This window comes from Arvicanthis niloticus, chromosome 9, assembly GCF_011762505.2.
Source record: "Arvicanthis niloticus isolate mArvNil1 chromosome 9, mArvNil1.pat.X, whole genome shotgun sequence".
In the NCBI taxonomy this organism is placed as follows: Eukaryota; Metazoa; Chordata; class Mammalia; order Rodentia; family Muridae; genus Arvicanthis; species Arvicanthis niloticus.
Window position 1 is genome coordinate 53692875 of NC_047666.1, and position 18997 is coordinate 53711871.

Genomic DNA, 18997 nt, shown 5'->3' on the forward strand with positions numbered 1-18997 from the left:
TGCCTCTAAACCCAAAGCTAAAACCCAACTTCCCTTGATTCATTTTCCTCAAGTGCTGCAGTCAGTCAACTGCTCTGAAGAGACCATCAATCTAAAGGGCTGGATTATAGACTGAGTGACACAACCTACTGATAAATGCACATCCTGCCTGGATACATCTCTAGAATACTGGTCCTGTCCAGCTATACTACATAATTTTTCTTAAGTGATAGTACAACATTTCACAACCCATACTACATACAGCTTTCTTGAATTGTTGTCTTTCAAACACACACACACACGGAATAAATTAAATTCATATATTCAGTACCAACAGTAAAACAGAAGGGAATGTGGGATTACTGTTAACCAGGCACTTTCATTTGCATGCTGGGTCCTTGTGTTAAGCAATCGTATGTTATCCCAGTCAGCTCTTTTGAAATGAGGTAGCTGAGACTTGGGGGTGCTAGTGACAGTCTTGAGGTTGTGAGGTGTTCACTGACCGTAAAACATGCCTTTCTGATATTCAAGTGTTCTGAGAACCAACAGGTGATTTCTGTGGGAGCTAAAAGGTTCCCTCCCATTGTGAATGAAGACGATTCCTTTCATTTTCCTAGCATGTTTCAATAAGAGTAAAACTGACTTTTTAAAATCATTTTCTCTCTGTGAAATATATTTTGTTTCTGGCTTATCTCCTAACAGAGAGCCTCAATCTTTTATATCCAAGCTGTCTGAGGCCTACACACCACACATTACTCCCCAGTGTGAGAGCACTACTCACAGCCCAGGTGAAGAGACAAAGCCCAGCCCTTCAATTTCCATGTCCCTGTTCTTTTCCTTGACAAATCAGTGTCAGTAACAATTTGACAGACAATGGGTCCTGCCTGCTTGTGGTATTGTTTGTGCATGTGTGTCTGAGTTCATATGACTGGTGTAAATACCAGAGGTCAATGCTAGGAGTCTTCAGTCACTCTCCCTCCCCTTCATTGTTTGAGACAAGCGCTCTCACTTAAACTAGAGCTCAATGACTCAGCTAGACTAGCTGGCGAGCAAACCCAAGGAGAGCCCTGTCTCTACTTCCCCAACTCTGAGATTACACACTGTGGGCTCAGCTTTTATATTAGGGCTGGTGATCAAACTCAGCTCTCATGTTTGCACAGTTAGCACTTTACCAACTGAGTCATTCCCCCAGTTCCCTACCTGTTTATTTTACAGCTAGACGACCACCACACTAAAAATAACTAATTTCAGAACTATTATGCTCCAAAGTAGATCATTTCTGACTCACAACAATCATTTATTTCGCAAACCTAAAACTCAGACTTAACATTGAAAATGTTTAATGAACATCCTCAAAATGTTTCTGGACCCAACCCTGGGATTTTTTCAAGGGAAAAAAAAACCAACAATGCCTTACAAGAGCTGTCTGATATTACTCCAGTCCACACACATAGTAGGTACTTTGGTGCTACAGTGCTCATGAAACTTGTAGCCACAAGTCTGACATCGAAATCCATTTAGCAGGAACTTCTGACAGATGTCACAGAATGCAAGCTTCAGGAACGTTTTCCGAGCCTGTAACAAAAAGCAGGTATAGGATTGTTGAGAACTCAAGTGACAAGCAAACACAGCACCATCTTCACTGGCCTCATAAGAGTCCCCACAAGGAAGAATCACACTTCCAACACTGTCAGATTCAAAGATGCAGGGTAGAGGGGCCTCTGTTAATGGTCTCTAAACTGCCCGCTATATATGACAGCATAGGGAGAGCTGAAAGCAACTAACAATGTGCACCCAGGGCTTCTTGGAAAGGTCAATGATTCACTATAGAGAGCCCAAAAATGGCAAGGAAAGAGAGGAGCTGAAACTTACAAAGTTGTGAGTTGTGAGTGGAACATGATCCAAAAAATCCACTTGCAGTTCTTCTCCAATCAGAGAGGCGGCATCGGTGTTCCAATCTAAGCGTGCTTTCTTTCTAAAAATTACCCAAAGCATAAAATGAGGGAACATTGGACAAGGCTCAAGACATAGAACAGTTCTACTGTTTACTACATGCTGTCTAAGCACACTTCACAGGTGTTCTGGTCCTACCCTAAAAATAAGCCAACACTGCTCACTGTGTGGCCTGTTGAAATCCAAGCCTGTTGGACTCCAAAATGTATGCTCCTAGAACAAAGTGTTCTTTAAACAATGAGACAGAATAATCTCATGATAAGGGTAACTATCTTTAAGGGGACTGTATAATGTTAAAATCCTACCAAGTCACTACAGGTCAGTGTTCAACAGCTACTTCAATCTAAAATACATACAGATAGTATAAACACAAATGTGCTGTACATTAGTTACAGACTTAACGTTGTTTGTAGAAGTTATAAAAATAAGCCCAAGTCTATAAGAACACAACAGTCTTTAAGATTGTCTGACACCACTCTTGCTGTGCCTGGAACAAGGAAGATAGGAAACCATAGTGATTTAAGCAAAAACTGGTTCAATTCATCTGCCCCGTTTGCTGAGGATGACTACTTCCAATTAAGAAATGTAACACACATATGACATCACTCAGACCCCTCTTATCACCTACCAGAACCAACAAGCCACTCTTCTGGTTATCCAGTGAGCAATAATTCATTCCTTAAGAGAATTCCCTATGCAAGGTAGGAAAATGGTATTTGTCTAAAGTACTATTGTTTCCTAATGAAGACCAGGAAGGAAACCCCACTTCCTGAATAGGCAGGAGAGAACAGAGATCAGTTCCAAATCAGTACAACTTTGGAGAAGAGTGGACCAAGCCCCTGTCTGGCCCTGAAGAAGTATATGTATCAGCTTGGGGACAGACATGGAAATGAATCCATCTAGAAGTGATGACATGTTGAAGATCAGCAAACCAGCTGAATAAACAGGAACAGACACATGGAGGGAGGATAAGCTCTCTGAGGAGTCTCTCCTGAGATGTTTTCTCCAGGCAGGGAACTCAGAACCAGAGAGAACAAGCAAGGGGTTAGTAACAGAAGCATTGCTCCTCAAAGAAGACAAAGTCCAAGGTTTGGCTCCCATAGTAAATAACTGTACGCATGCAGTGCTCTGTTGCTATGGGCCATTATCTCAGCCTTTGAGGATGGAAAAACCATCTCTATCTTGCTACCACCATTTTCCTGAGAGTAGAAATTCTTTGCCTCTTTCAGCCCTGTGGCTATCAGAGAGCCAAGATTTAATACTCAACAAACTGAATACTTAGCATATTCCAGGCCCTAGGTTCTGTTTCCAGTACTACTTCTACTACTACTACAAGATGGGTGAGGAAAGCATGAAGGTAAGACTCTCTTTAGGACTGTGGTAAATGTGTACATGTAGCAAGACAACATGTTATCTTCAGGTCCCATCTATCTTGCTTTTTTGAGACACATTCTCTCACTGATCTGGAGCTTGCCAATTGGGTTAAACAGGCCAGCAAGTTTCAGGGACCTGCCTGTCTCTGTCTCCAGGTGCTGAGGTTACAAGGACACAGCCACACCCAGGGTTTTATGGCAGTCTGGCAATCAGATAGCAGGGCAAGCACTACACTAACTAGTGTATTTCTTCAGGCCAAAGATGAAAAGGGATAAGGAATAAGGGCAAGGGACAAGAGGCAAGTGATAAAGGAAAAAAGGGAGAAAAGAGAAGATGGGAGGAGAGGGATCTGTAGAGATGACTCAGCAGTTAAGAGCACAGGCTGCTCTTCCAGAGGTCCTGAGCTCAAATCTCAGCAACTACATGGTGGCTCACAACCATCTGTAATGGGATCCAATGCCTTCTTCTGGTGTGCATGAAGTGAAGGTACTCATATACATAAAATAAATAAATAAATCTTTTAAATTATTTTTTAAAAAAAGAGGGGAGGGAACATTTTCTGTATATCTGAATGCCTCTAAGTGGTATGTGTGTCATGTGGATAAAGATCCCGTGGAGGTCAGAAGAAGGCATAAGATCTGCTGGAGCTGGAGCTACATTAGTTGTGAACCAGCTGACGTGAATGCTGGAAACTGAACTTGAGTTCTCTGAAAGAGCAGCAAATGCCGTTAGTGAGCCATCTCTTCAGGCCCTACCATTCTTAACCATAAAAAACAATGCAAATGGCAAACACCAGGAAAATTCTTTGCACTCATAAACATGCATTATAACAATGCCCCTCCCCACCCCCAAATCCCTGGAAAATGCTATTAGCATCTCCTATGCATTGTAGTTTTTAAGACAATGCCCAGGCAATAATTTCAAGTTCTCAGTAGCAAATGTTTCTGAATTGATGCTTTTAAATACACTAATCCCTAGGAAGCTAATATGAAGCATTTGTAATAAAACAAGTTATTTGTGGTTAGGAAATGCTTAGAATTCTAAAAGGTGCCAACTCTTACCCTTTGTGTTCCTGGAGAAGTCTGAACACTGCACAGCACTCTGGCTGCAGGCCTCTCACCTTCAGAGCTTTCATAAGGCAGTCATGCAAGCTCATTCCATTCCGCACATTGACCTGCAAACAAATGATCACCTTTAGTACCAATGCAGGCTACAGCACTCCTTGCAAAGATGAACTGAAATACACACCCCCACATGTAAAATGGTATAGACTTATACATACTGTTTGCCATAGTGAACACACAGAGAAAAATACCTCAATATCCAGAATTAAGTACAAGCGAATGCACACAGACCTGAATCAGGCATTGGAAACATTATGTATCTCCTGTACTACCCTTAATTAATTATCTGAGGGGACAGTAGTCTATGGCATGTTAAATAAAGAAAATATTTTTATTAGAACAATACAAAGAGTAAGAATATTTTTAAAGTGGGGAAACCAATATGTGTTTATGTATGTTGTATGAGTTACAAAGGTGTATGCCTTGATATTAACATTTGAGGGAAATGTGCTTGTTGCCAAGTCTGACAACTTAAGTTCAATCCCTGAGAACAATATGGTGGAAACAGATACTAACTCCCAGAAGTTATCCATTCTCTGATCTCCACAAATGCACCATGGAGCACACATGCACCCGTGAACACACACACATACCAAAAAATAAATACATTTTAAAAATAACTGTAAGTGATATGGTGGGGATACTTGGTACCTCCAGTTATCTGGACTTGCAAGTGCACACATAAGTGTACATAAGATGAACAGCAGAAGGTAGAACAAACCTGCGATGAGCCTTTATAATAAAATCTTGCCTACTTTCAACAAAATGGAAAAATGATCTTCCTAACCAATTTCAAAGTAGTGAAGGTGAGTAGGAAGCAGAAAGCAGAGTTCCGGCTTGACTGTAGTGACAGACACCTATGTGTACCAAACAGCCTAGGCAGTATGTGCCCCATGCAGTGCCCTAATCCATGCTTCAAAAGCTCCACCTCTACTTGGAGGCACAATGAAAAGTATCTGTACCCACAGCATTGAAATACTGAATAAAATCTTAAAGAGTTTAGATATTTTGAGTTCAAAGCCTAGGAAATTAATTAAAAAAAAAAAAAAAAAAAAGATGGGGAAGAGTCAACAGAACCAGCAAGGACAGCAAGATAACTTGAAGTAGCTATGAACTGCCTGCATGGACCCCTACTGTAGCTGACTGTAGAACTCTGTCAGAAGCAATCTCTGCCCTTTTCAGAGATTCAAAACCATTCTTTTCTAGCTGGTTTGAGATAGAGATGAGTCTTAAGAAGCAAGGTAGAGATGTCTAACCTCAAAACAGAGCACACCATCTGGATACAAAGTGGAGACAAAGATAGCAGGAAGGAGACGAGGGAACGTAAGGAAGGACAACTCACCTGCTTTGATATTACTGGCCACTAACAGGGACTCAGCTTGGCAGTGACTAATCTTTGAAGAGTAGATAGGTTAGTAAGGAAGAACTACAACAAAATTTAAGGGTGTAGGAAACTCAATTTAGGGGTGACAGAAGTCAGAGAGAAAATGATCCTAAAGGATCGATTCAATCAGAGAAAAGAAAAAGGGTTTCTAAGCCATCAAAGCTCCTCCTTTGCTGTGGATGAGGTCATCTGATTCTTCAAGTTAATAAACCTTGTTTCTCACAGGAATGCTAAGGGAATGGACAGGGGAACTAGACAGAAGCAGAAGTCACCCATACTTGTAAATTATGTTGCCTATTTAAACAATTAACATTCTTTAAGTTTCCTATAGCTGAATGGTGGCTTATATCTATTCCCAACATTTAAGAGACGGCTGCTTTGAGTTTAAGTTCAGCATGGACTACAAAGTTAGACTCTGTCTAATGAAAAAAGTTCCTTAGATATACCAAACTAGTTCAGACAAATGTTATCTGGGATTTGTATCAAAACAAATGAAAAGGTGTGTGAAAACAGACAAAAAGAACTGCTATGATCAGCCAAGGGTAAGCCAGGTGATGAATATACCAGAACTATTACTGTAATCTCTTTACTTTCATAGGTATTTATTTACCCTTATAACATCTTACTAGTGTCCAGCAAAATGTGGCAGACATGCCTGCACTAGAGATCTGAGCTATAAAGACATGAGAAGCGAAAAAAGCAAAGAGTGCTAAACTCACACACTGACAGGACTCATGAACCTATACTGCAGAGCACAACTTTCAAAACTGTAAAGTGATGTGTGGTTATTTTATTGTTTCCATTAGAAGTCACAGGTTCTAAGAACTAGACAGCTCTTTATTCTCTACTCCACTGATGTCCCAGATGTAAACAGCATGGGAAGCAGCCGAGGGGTTTGTGAAAGAGACTCCCTAGTCTCCTGTACCAACACATCCAAGGAGTCTGCTTCCATAACTTTAGAATACAGCCCAGGAACCTGTATCTATGCCGGCCTGCCAGGTGTTAGTTGTAAGGTCAGCAGCTCTAGTAACCCACTTGTCCAGTAACAATGAGAAGCAGCAGCCAGAGAGACATGCATGTTTAGAAAACAAAATGACAAGAAACATTAAAAGACTATTATTCTTCTAAAGACAATTATTCTTCTAAAATCATTTCAGTTAGACACATCCTCAATCTATTTCTCCTACCCCCATGGATGGACACTGTGATTAGTTAAGTTCAATGGTATCTTACTGAGCTGTAAGAAGAGAAATCCTGTGAAGCAACTCTAGAATGGGGAAGAGTACTGGCTGCCCGAGGGCACTGGCTGCCAAAAGACACTTTCTACCACTGGTTTTCCATCACTGGTTTTCCACCACAGAGAAAGGTGGTCCATCTTTTGCCAAAGAAATAGAAGAAACTAACATCTGCTATAGGCTTCCCATAAGCTTCAGGAGATGTCAAACTTCCAACCACCTGTTATGTTCCAACAGAGGCTGTCAAGGATTACACAGATGAATAAAAAAAACTCAGAAATACTATTAGCAGTCACTACTGTTGGCTTCTCTTTTTATTGTTAGAGTATTTTATTATTTCTAACTATGGGAGAGAGAGGAAACATATTCATAAATGCAGATGCACTGCCACAGAGGCTACAGATGTAATATCCCCTGGAGTAGGAGGCTGTGGACTGCTTAACTGGGGTGCTGCTAGTTGAACTCCAGGACCCTCTTAACTGTAGAGCCATCTCTGCAGCCTTAATGGCTGTTAGATTTTAACATCTGCAAACAGACCCAAAACGAGTATTAAATCTGGTTCTAAACTGCAGTGTTCAGCAACATGAAGAATAACTCCATTATTTATGACATGCTGATTTTGTCATGTGATATACCTTCGAACAGAATCCATTCTCATCTTGAAATAGACCTTTTTACTCTTTTAGTATTAAAATAACCTTGCGTATATAAAGCAATACTAACAAGTGAAGATTTTCTTTTTTACCCCTGGAGAAAAAAGCTATAAGGAACTGCTGGCTATTCAGAACTCCTGTAGTTTTGTAGAAACATGACATGTAGAGTTAGGAAAGCTGACACTTTTAAATGAACTTTATCCAACAGTTATGAGCTCATAGCCATAACCAGCCACCGTAACCCTAAAGAGGGACGGTATTAGGAGTATTGGAATACTGTACTACAACAATGGGGAGAGAAAGGGTATCTTCAGTCTAGGTTCCCAGGTTCTTACAGGCTTAGGGGAAGTGGGAGGTTCCATGTGACCTAGTCAACATGGCCCCATCTTGGAGCAATGTCCTAGACAACCTACAATGCAAAGTTCTGGATCCAGGGAAGGGAGCACAAGCTAGACGGTCTATGATCTAATATTGGCACTACAGATTTGTTTCTGAAATACCTCATCTGTAAATCTGGACTCCAGCGTGGAAAAGTAAGTGGAAAAATAGTCTTGTACTCAGTCTAAAAGAAGAAACACCAGCCAGCATTGCTAAATGACACAAACACTGTGTCCCTAATCTTAAGGTAGCTGTTCAGCAACCTTCTTTAAAAAAAAAAAAAAAAAAAAAAATTCATTTATTTTGAATCTTATTTTAAGTTGCCTATGAACCCTGAAAACACTCAGTAGCCTAGATAAGCCTCAAACTTAAGATCATTCTTCCTCAGTACCAACAAAGCAACTCAAAACCATCTGTAACTTCGAATCTAGAGAATCCAATGTCCTCTTCTGGCTGCTACAGGCACTACATATACATGATACACTGACATACCCTCAGGTACAAACCACACGTGCAAAATAAGGATGAAGGGATTAACTAGAAAAACCAGAGGGGACTGTTAGAAGAAAACCAAGAAAGCTCTGGCTGGCCTTCCAATCTTAGAGCCTTAAGGAACAAACAGATGTTATACACTGTGCTCCAGGGACCATGGAGTGGGAAGGCAAGGATGTACAAGTTTTAAATTTAGGTTTAAATAAGACCTGACAAACAAAAACTACTAGAACTTCACTTTTCTGTTTCAGCCAACAGGGTTTTTTTGTTTGTCTGTTTGTCTGTTTGTTTGTTTGTTTGTTTTTTGCTTTTGGGGTCTTGGGATTTTTGTTTTGTTTTGGTTTGATTTTTTTTTTTTTTTTTTTTTTTGCTTTTAAAGTTCAGAAAGTAAAGGGTTTTGAGCAGTGAGGTCTTTAGGAAATAAACATCCAGTTCCAAAATGAACCTGTCTCTGATTCATGGAGAAAATGCAGAAATATTTTGTGCCCTGAGAAGAGACAAGGCAGGAGTTTCTTCTTAATTAAGGAACCCAAAAATCTGTCTTGGGCCTATGAAATAACAAAATATCCTTTTCCTAGGAGATGGAAAGATGGCCTCATAGTTAAAAGCACTGGCTCTTCTTTCCAAGCAGCCCCATTCAATTGTGTGTTCATGCGTGTGGTGCTTGCATGCGTGTGCTAGTACAGTATGACATAGAGGTCAGAGGACAACTGTTGTGAGGAGACTCTCCTCATTCATTACATGGGTCCTGGCCATTGAACTCAGACTGTCAGGCTTGGCCAGCACCACATGGCAGCTCATAACTGTCTGTAACTCCAGTTCCAGGGAATCCAATGTCCTCTTCTGGCCTCTGTGGGCACTGAATGCACTGGCACACAGACATACATGGCAGCAAACACCCATTCACATAAAACGAAAACTAATTTTTTTTTTTCAAAATTAAAAATCTAGTGCCAGGCAGTGGTGGCACACACTTTTAATCCCAGCACTTGGGAGGCAGAGGCAGGGGGATTTCTGAGTTCGAGGCCAGCCTGGTCTACAGAGTGAGTTCCAGGACAGCCAGGGCTACACAGAGAAACCCTGTCTCGAAAAACAAAGAAAGAAAGAAAGAAAGAAAGAAAGAAAGAAAGAAAGAAAGAAAGAAAGAAAGCTAGCTAGACTTTTTTCTAAAGTGAAATAACCCAGAAAATTTTATTTTCCTTATATTTAACTGCAATCCCCAAAATTAAGTCAAGACTTTGCATTCACAGAAAAATAAATGTCTTATTTTTCCTTCTTTAATTAGTTTTAATTAGCTTGGAAACTAAAAGAAGAAAAAACTTCTCAAAGAAATGATTAGGAACTAGCAAGATGGCTCTGGACCTAGGCAGCTCTGCTGCCAAGCCTGACAGTCTGAGTTCAATGGCCAGGACCCGTGTGGTGATGAACGAGGAGAGTCTCTTCACAACAGTTGTCCTCTGACCTCTATGTCATACTGTACTAGCACATGCATGCAAGCACCACACACACATGAACACACATAAAATTAATAAATACAATTTTTAAAATGTTTCAAAGGAAAAAAAAGTATCAGAAATATCCTCTCCTCCTCCCCCCAAAATAAGGATGTAGAAAAAAAGTTTTTGTGGCAATGTTTGAACACAGTAGGGAGTGTGCGCAGAACAGTGATTTAATAAAATAAATCTGACGGGCTGAAGAGATGGCTCAGTAGTTAAGAGCAATGACTGTTCTTCCAGAGGCCCTGAGTTTGATTCCCAGCCCTCACATAGTGGCTCACAACCATCTGTAATGGGATTTGATTCCCTATTCTGGTGTGCATGATGACAGAACACTTATGTATAGAGATAAAACAAATAGGTCTTTTTAAAAATAAAAATAAATCTGCACTTGGGGGAGTAAAAAAAAACAAAACAAAACAAAACAAAAAAAAAAAAAAAACCAAAAAAAAAACAATTAACAGAGACTCCAAGTGACAAGGAGATTCTCCCATCTATAAACTAGACAGCATAGCACAGTCTCCAAGGGCAGGAGAACTACATTTTTTAGGGTCACATACCACAGTCCTTTGCTTATTCGGCAAGAAAACCCGGATAGTATTGCTTGTCTTAGAAGAATCCGTGAGTTTGCCATCATCTGAGGCCCGACGCTGATAGCCAAACTGCTGAACAATTGTAGGGGAGATGCAGCTGGAGCCATCAAACACTGCATCTTTGAGTCCAAAGCCATTGCTGATCGTCTTCCAAGCTCCCTGTATGTGCTCCATTGATGCAATTTAAACAATACTTATACCTGAAAGACAAATAATTATAACTCTAGAAGAAAAGTACTTAACCCAAGAACACAATATAAAAAGTTGTAAAAACAGTGGTATATGGCTTTTTGTAATCTGGGAGCAAGTTAGTCAAGAAAGAAATATAGTGGTATATTTCCATAAAATAAGGAGACCAAAAATCAAAGCTATAGGCCAGGAGCACCTGGCTTATAATCCATATTTTTCATATGAATTTATTGTCTTTGATTACAATGTATGAATAAACTGGGTCATCACCTCTGACCATGAGCAATATATTTTAAACTCTGAGAATTATGCACTGGGGAGTAGGGGGTCCTACCTCCAAGAGAGAAGCAGAAAACTTAATTCCCAGGATGCACTGTAGATACCATATATATTTATTTTTATGCATAAACTTTCTCATTTAATTTGTATACGAACTTCAGCTCTTCCCTATTCCTCTTTAAACCAGAGAAATCACCCTAGCTGCCCCCAAACTCCCAGATTCCATATCTATTTACAAAGTCTATGAATTTTCCATTGTAACATTCAGGGTTCAGTTTGGGTACAGAACCAAAGCACAAGACCAGTCATTTAAGCCATCATAATTTGATGTTTTAACTACGTAATATGCCTCAGGCATAAGGACTAAGAATGCCCAGATACTTGCAAGTCAGCAATAAGGCAAAGTAAATGGTTCTCCTTCTCTAGAAAACCATGAGGTTAACAGAGAATCCCCCTTTAAGCCTTCTGTCAGACAAATCTCCAGCAAGAGCTAGAATTCACCAGAAGCCTCTATTATGAGGCGGAATACAGAGCATGCATGCACGCATAGATATACATAGCACATACTCAAATTTACATATACACAAATATACATATGCCCCATTCCTATTATCCAGCTTAATATGTACAGTTAGACACTAAATAGGATAGCCCATCTAAAGCAGAGAAAGTTCTTACAACTTACTTCTGAGTGTCTAGGCTAAGATGCACACTTGAGCAGCTCTAACTCTACAGCTCTTACTGTCTCACATACAATCCTAACACACAAATCATTTAGTCAGGGATGAAATGGCCTGGAATTAAAGAAAATGTAAATTATACCCAATTTTCAACCAGAAGTTTCTACCTGACTACCTACTATGTGCTAAATTCTCAGCCCAGGAAAAAAAAATAGGTATTAACTGCAACCAGATTCCTGTGCCACATCTGCAGAACCACAGCCATGGACTCAACCTATTGTAAATCAAAAAGTGTGTGTGTGTGTGTGTGTGTGTGCGTGTGTGTGTGTGTGCCTACACTGAATTATGCAGACTTTTTTGTTACTGTATGGCTGTCTGCATAATATTTACAGTGGATGAGCAATCCTGAGTTCTTGGGTGAAGTGGACTTACATCGGAGACATATGCAGGGCCCATGCCCTCTACATGACGGACCTGAGCAAATGTAGACTGTGGTATAGGGTGCAGGGGTGCAGGAACGAAGCCCAGCAGATACAATGGGACATCTGTAACCTTAATTCAAAGAGCAGAGCAGGTTTAGAGAATTGCTCAAGATCACTGTGTGGTATATAAATCTTGGTACAACCTTTCTGGAGGAGAATGAGAATATACCACCTACTAAAATTTTGACATCTTAGGAGCTGATTTTTTATCACCAAAAGCAATCACCAAACAGCAGCTCATCATGTCACTCCCATGCTGAAAACTCAGAATAAAATCTAAACTCCTTAACCAGGTCTCTAAGACTGCTTTCAGAACATGCCAGTCATACTATTAATGGTGAAGCACACTTTTAATCCCAACAGTTGGAAGGCAGAGAAGGTGGACCTCGATGTAAGGTCATCCTGATCTAAACACCCAGTTTCTAGACAGCCAGGGCTACATAGTAAAACTCTGTCTTTAAAAGAAAACAAACAAACCCACCAGAATATGCCAGTATTCATACCTCAGAATTTCTTATTCCTTTCACCCAAAAGGATGAAAACCCCAGATGGTCTTTTCACTACCTGTCTCCACCAAGAAAGCCTTTTTGAACCAAGAGTCTACTCCCCTTCCCCAGCAAACAAACCTGATTAATTCTCAGTGTGACATTTATTATTACAGAGATTGTTTATAAATGCCTGCTCTGGCAGAGCAGTGGTGACGCACGCCTTTAATCCCAGCACTTGGGAGGCAGAGGCAGGCAGATTTCTGAGTTCGAGGCCAGCCTGGTCTACAGAGTGAGTTCCAGGACAGCCAGGGCTACACAGAGAAACCCTGTCTCAAAAAACCAAAAAAAAAAAAAACCAAACAAACAAACAAACAAAAGTCTGTTCTGTGAGCAGAGCCCACTGGTATATTCTTAGTACTTGGACCAGTACCTGCAACACAAAGGCACCTAACTCAAAGCTTTGTGTAATTCTATGAGTTCGCAGGCATTTCATTGCTGTGGTACACTAAATTTTCATTCTTTTCACAGTAACTGTTAGTTATTATATGACCTTATTTTTATGATTTGATTTTAAAGTGGAAGAAGTCCACTCACCAATCATGATAACTATAATTCCTATGATCATTTTGAATCAACCAAAGTTAGCTATCAACTGAAATTAAAAAAAAAAAAAAAACTTATCAAAATCAAGCATAGTAATCCCTTTAATCCTAGCACAGAGAGGCAGAGGCAGGCAGATCTCTGTAAGCAGGCCAGCCTAATCTACACAGGGGTTCTAGGACAGCCAGAGCTCTGTACAGAGACTCTGTCTCAAAACAAAACAAAACAAAACAAAAAACAAACGAGCAGAAGAGGAAGATCAAGAGGAGGAGAAACAGGAGCAGGAGGAAGAAGAGCATGGGGGAAGGAAAAGGAAGAAGGATTGGAAAAACTAAACAGCAGTAGTTTATAACATTAAATATTAAAATATATTAAGAAAACTGCTATAAGATACAACATAAAATTATAATCTAAAGCAGGTTCTATTAAAAAAAAAAAAAAAAAACAGAAATATTGGGTAGAAGAGATGGTCCGGCGGTTAAGAACAAGTACTGCTCTTGTAGAAGGCCTTCTGCTGTGAAGCATATAGTCAGTCTGCTGACATCTGTTGAACGGAGTACTACATCAATAAAATTATATACAGCTCTTCCCTTTTTCAGCCATTGCTGGAGTTTTAATTCTTTGTGACTTCTGACCAAAGCAAGAACCACAGAAGGCTTTGACTGCACCTCCTCACACTCCAAAGAACAGTATGTCTTTTCCTTTTTCCAAAGAGCAGAGACAGAAGCCTAGCGTTAGATATATACCCACCCTAAAAGATGATGACGTCCAGGTTGTACAAGGAAGGACACTACAGAAGTCAGCAGATGGCAGAGTAGTTCAGGTTTACAGTAAAAAATGATGCCATCGACTCTGCACGTGCAGTGGGAAGACTGTGGTACACTGCCATGTGGACAATCACCCCAGAAAAGTGATTAGCACAAGCTCAAGCTGGACAACGGCTGGAGGGCATGGGGGAAGAGCTTAGAACAGAAAGACAAAAGCCTAGAGGGGAAACAGAAAAAACACAAGGAACAGACAAATGAGATGTAAGAACAGAGTAATCTCATATACAATTCTCACTAAAAACTGAGTAAATAAAAAGTTATACTGTCTTTTCTTACATTTTAAAATTAGATTTTAGATGATTTTAATGTTAAGAAAGGCCTTTCTGTTTGTTTATCTGACTATTCAATAGGTATCTACTTTTTGTCATCCTGTTCTGGGGAGCGGGGGATGTGCTACTGCTTCATCTCTCTCAGAAGTACCAAACACTTCTCAAATTTACAGAGGATAAAGACACAGATTGAGAAAAGTAGCTAACACTAGCCAGTGTAACTTTTCTTACTTTCCTTCCAGCCAGCCACACAGCACACTCTAGATAGGAAAGCACTCTCCCACCAAGCCACATCCCCAGCCCTGTAACACGCCTAAGGATTTCATTATTAGGTCTACTTTCTTGTATTAAATGAAAATTTTTAGACTACTTATGTTTATACATGCCTTTGAAAAATAGAACTGGAGAGATGGCTCAGCAAAGAGAGACAGAGCCAGGCAGTGGTGGCGCATGCCTTTAATCCCAGCACTTGGGAGGCAGAGGCAGGCGGATTTCTGAGTTCCAGGCCAGCCTGGTCTACAGAGTGAGTTCCAGGACAGCCAGGACTACACAGAGGAAACCCTGTCTCGAAAAACCACAAACAAACAAACAAACAAACAAACAAACAAACAAAAAGAAACAAAGAAAAGAAAGAAATGTCTTTGCCGGCGGATTTCTGAGTTCAAGGCCAACCTGGTCTACAGAGTGAGTTCCAGGACAGCCAGGGCTACACAGAGAAACCCTGTCTCGGAAAAAAAAGAGAGAGACAGAGACAGACAAAGAGAGACACACCACACCAGGCCAGGAGGCAGTACAGGTGTACATACGCCCAACACTCCAGACACCAAGCAGGAAGATGGAGAGTTCAAGATCAGCCTGATCTATATAGCAAGACCCTGACTCAAAAAAACAAAACAAAAGACCCAGGCCATAGGAGGAGGCACATAGAGCTCTGATTATATACCAGCATGGACTGTAAAGACAGACCAGATGCTATTTAAACAGGCCCAACGCTTGAGCCTAAACTAATTCAACACCTGACTGCAAAAACTGGCAGCCTCCTCCCCAGCTCAGCAACCAGAATCAAAGAACATTCTGAGCTCCCCCATCATACCACAAAGCTCAGTAAAGCTCGCCTGTGCTCTAAGACCACAGTCAGTTCTTAATCTTGTCCTGTTAACTAAACAGACTAGCAGAGAACTTCCAATATGAAGGACAGAGAGACCAAACCACATGGATGAGAACCTGAACTATATCAGATTAAAAATACATAGAATGCATCACATTTTTTTTTTTTTTTAATAACAAGAAAGCAAGACTCCAGAAGTTTTAGCCAAAGGATCAAGAATCATAATGGCTTCAAATCTCAACACTGGAAGAAATGTCAGATACAATATGAAAGAAAACTATAAAGAAGGGTAAAAGAGCTTTTTCTAACAGTCATGATTCATGAGCTTTACTGTCCATGATCCCTTTCTGAAGGACCTCATTATTCACATAAGTCAAGAGAGAAAATAACTTAATACACAAAAAGCAATAGGACACTGAATATAGGAAAGAAGCAAAGGAAATACTCAGTAGGCCAGGAGAGGGGAATTCCTGGATGACATACATGTGACAGATATAGGAACCCCTAATGACCTGAGTCTAGAAACACCAAACACTACTAGCAGTGTTTACATACACAAAAGTTTTTTCTTCTTTTCTTCTAAGGAAAAAGAGGAAACAGCAGATAACCCACATTATAAGTTCCCATGCACCTATGGTCCTGCTGACACAAGCACAAAACAGCTCACCTCAAAGGAATGAGAGAGAATTTATTCTGAGCCAAAAATGACTGGCAGCAACCCAGGAATGAGGACTTGTGTGGCCTCAAATGACATGCCTCACCATAGAGGTGGCTGCAGGGGAAAGAAGTCATATGTTAAACCACTTACTGAATTCACTGGCAGGGACATAGCAGGGACATGGAGGGGATACAAGGGGAGCAGGAAGCTCCACTACAGGCTCCAGATGCCACCCAAGCCACATTTAGTCTGGGGATGGGTGGAATCTAAAGTTCAGAGGACTGTTCAGAGGTTTTGCTTGATATCAATCAAACTCTTTGGTCAAATATATGCTTGGACAATGAATGACTATTAAGAGGACTAAAGCTAGCCCAAGATAATTCACTCAGGACATTTTAACTTGCTATAATTAAAGAAGTTCTAATTCAGCCTTCTAGAATTTTCTTTTGTTTTCTGGGAACTTAGCTCCCTAAGCTTATTATTTTTCCCATGGAGGAAGCAGTAAGGCCTGTGCTGGGTTCTGAGAACTTCCTGATGGCTGAACAAGAGTGACATAATCTAACAGGGCAGCCCTTCACAAAACACAGGACACACATCCCTCCTGGATGACTTTAAGGAATATGGCGCATGGCACTAATGACAACCAATGACCCTAAAAGGGCTTGAGGGAAGAAAGCCTCAGTTGGCACTAGAAGGACTTTGTTTGCATTTCTTCAATACTTCCTAATTTCTTTCCAGCTCAAAGTCGTGGAGAAACCAGACAGCTAACTAAAGTAACACTGCTGACTTTCTTTTACCAAAACAGTACAGAAGTGTAGTATTATATGCAACTCTCCTAGCAGTTTTGTTCAATTTCCACATTCTTATAAGTACTTGTAACATTGCTGTTCCTTGATTTGAGGTAAAATAATAATAAATATAAATAGTGAACCAGGGTCAATGAAGTGGCTCAGTGGGTAAAAGCACTTGTCATTTAAGCCTGGGTTCAATATCCAGAACCCATAGTGGAAAGTGACACACGACTCTTATAAGTTGTCCTCTGACCTCCACATTTGAGCCATAACAAGCACATATGCAGTTATATATCATAAACATACAATAATCATAAATAAATAAAAATGTAAAAACTAGTGATGGCCAGTGAGATGCTTAGCATGTAAAAGGCTTGACGTCAAGCCGGACCTGAGTTTGATCACCTCGACTCACATGGTTGACAATAAGAACCAATATCAAGCCTTTCGCTGCTGCATCTGCAGCCATAAGTATGCTTAGGCTACAGAAGAGGCTTGCCTCTAGTGTCCTCTGCTGTGGTAAAGAGGTCTGGTTGGACCCCAATGAGATCAATGAAATTGCCAATGCTAACTACCGTCAGCAAATTAGGAAGCTGATCAAAGATGGGCTGATCATCCAGAAGCCTGTGACTGTCTATTCCTGGGCTTGCTGCAGGAAAAACAACCTTGGCCCAACAGAAGGGCAGGCACATGGGCATAGGAAAGAGAAGGTGACCTGGATGAGAAGGATGAGGATCCTGCACCAGCTTCTCAGGAGATACTGGGAATCTAAGAAGATTGACCGCCATATGTATCTCAGCCTGTACTTGAAGGTCAAAGGGAATGTACTCAAAACCAAACAGATTCTCATGGAACATATCCACAAACCGAAGGCAGACAAGGCCCGCAAGAAGCTACTGGCTGACCAGGCTGAGGCTCGCAAGTCTAAGACCAAGGAAGCACGGAAGCACAGGGAGGAGCACCTCCAGGCCAAGAAGGAAGAGCTCATCAAAACTCTGTCCAAGGAGGAAGAGACCAAGAAATAAAGCTTCCCTCAGGTCTGTACTTAGTGGCCTGGCTGTGGCCTCACATGGATCAGTCATTAAATAAATGACTGATAAAATAAAATAAAACAAGCCTTATTTAATAAAAAAAAAAAAAAAAAAAAAAAAAGAACATGAAGCTGTCCTCTGATCTCCTCCACATGTGCCCCCATGGCACAAATATACACACTCATGCACACACAAACTCACACAAAATGAAGGGATACATAAACACAAAAATTAAATTTTAAAAGCTGTCGTTGGGTGCAGTGCAGTACATTTTAAGTACAACAAAAGCTCACTGCTCTGTTAGGTGAGAAAGGCAAAGGCTGAAGTTAATGGAACACTATTCTAGCAGAAATGTCGTCCTCTACATAAAATGACCTTGTATTTAACAGTTGGGGTGGGGGCCTAAAAGGCAGCACTGGAGCCCCTGGAACTGGAGTTACAGATAATTGAATTGTGAGCTGCCACATGAGGACTGGGACCACACCCCAGTTCTCTGCCAGACCAGCCAGTGCTCTTAACCTCTTAACCTCTGAGCCATAACTCACCTCCACCCCCAAGGCTTTTAAACAAACCTAATCACCATAAAGTTCTAGACCAGACCTAAAGCCTGTCTGTTCACTTCTACTCTCCTGCACCTCCAGCTGTTTCTTGCTAAACAAAGCACCTAGCACCACCTGTCCTCTGTCATCTCTCCTGCCTCAAAGCAGGTATCATTTCAAAAGTTGCGTGGCTTCCCCTGCCTTTTTCTTCTTTTTTAAATCAGACAGGAGGCCTCATTGTATAGCCCAGCCTAGCCTCAAATTGGAGCCTCTAAAGCCTCCAACTCCTGAGTTCAGGGATCACACAGTTGTACCACCACAGCTGACTGTTCACAGCCAGTCTGCAGAGTTCTCTTTCAGTAAAGTGAGATACACAACCTACCCTCCTCTTTAAA

The 18997-nt window shown here is 40.8% G+C and overlaps 1 protein-coding gene and 1 pseudogene across 4 annotated transcripts in view; one reads left to right on the top strand and one right to left on the bottom strand.

Moving 5' to 3' along the window:
- Nucleotides 1–18997, bottom strand: part of Raf1 (Raf-1 proto-oncogene, serine/threonine kinase) — a 60540-nt gene that overhangs the window by 13779 nt on the left and 27764 nt on the right. For all 4 annotated transcript variants that reach the window (XM_034512304.2, XM_034512302.2, XM_076940311.1 and 1 more), the window contains exons 2-5: nucleotides 10629–10861; nucleotides 4368–4480; nucleotides 1852–1954; nucleotides 1397–1554 (exon numbers count right to left, since the gene is read on the bottom strand). In XM_034512304.2, the coding sequence (XP_034368195.1) occupies nucleotides 1397–1554; nucleotides 1852–1954; nucleotides 4368–4480; nucleotides 10629–10835 (581 nt within the window). In that variant the 5' untranslated portion in view covers nucleotides 10836–10861. The remainder of the gene's footprint in view (nucleotides 1–1396; nucleotides 1555–1851; nucleotides 1955–4367; nucleotides 4481–10628; nucleotides 10862–18997) is intronic.
- Nucleotides 17472–18060, top strand: LOC117715478 (large ribosomal subunit protein eL19 pseudogene; annotated as a pseudogene).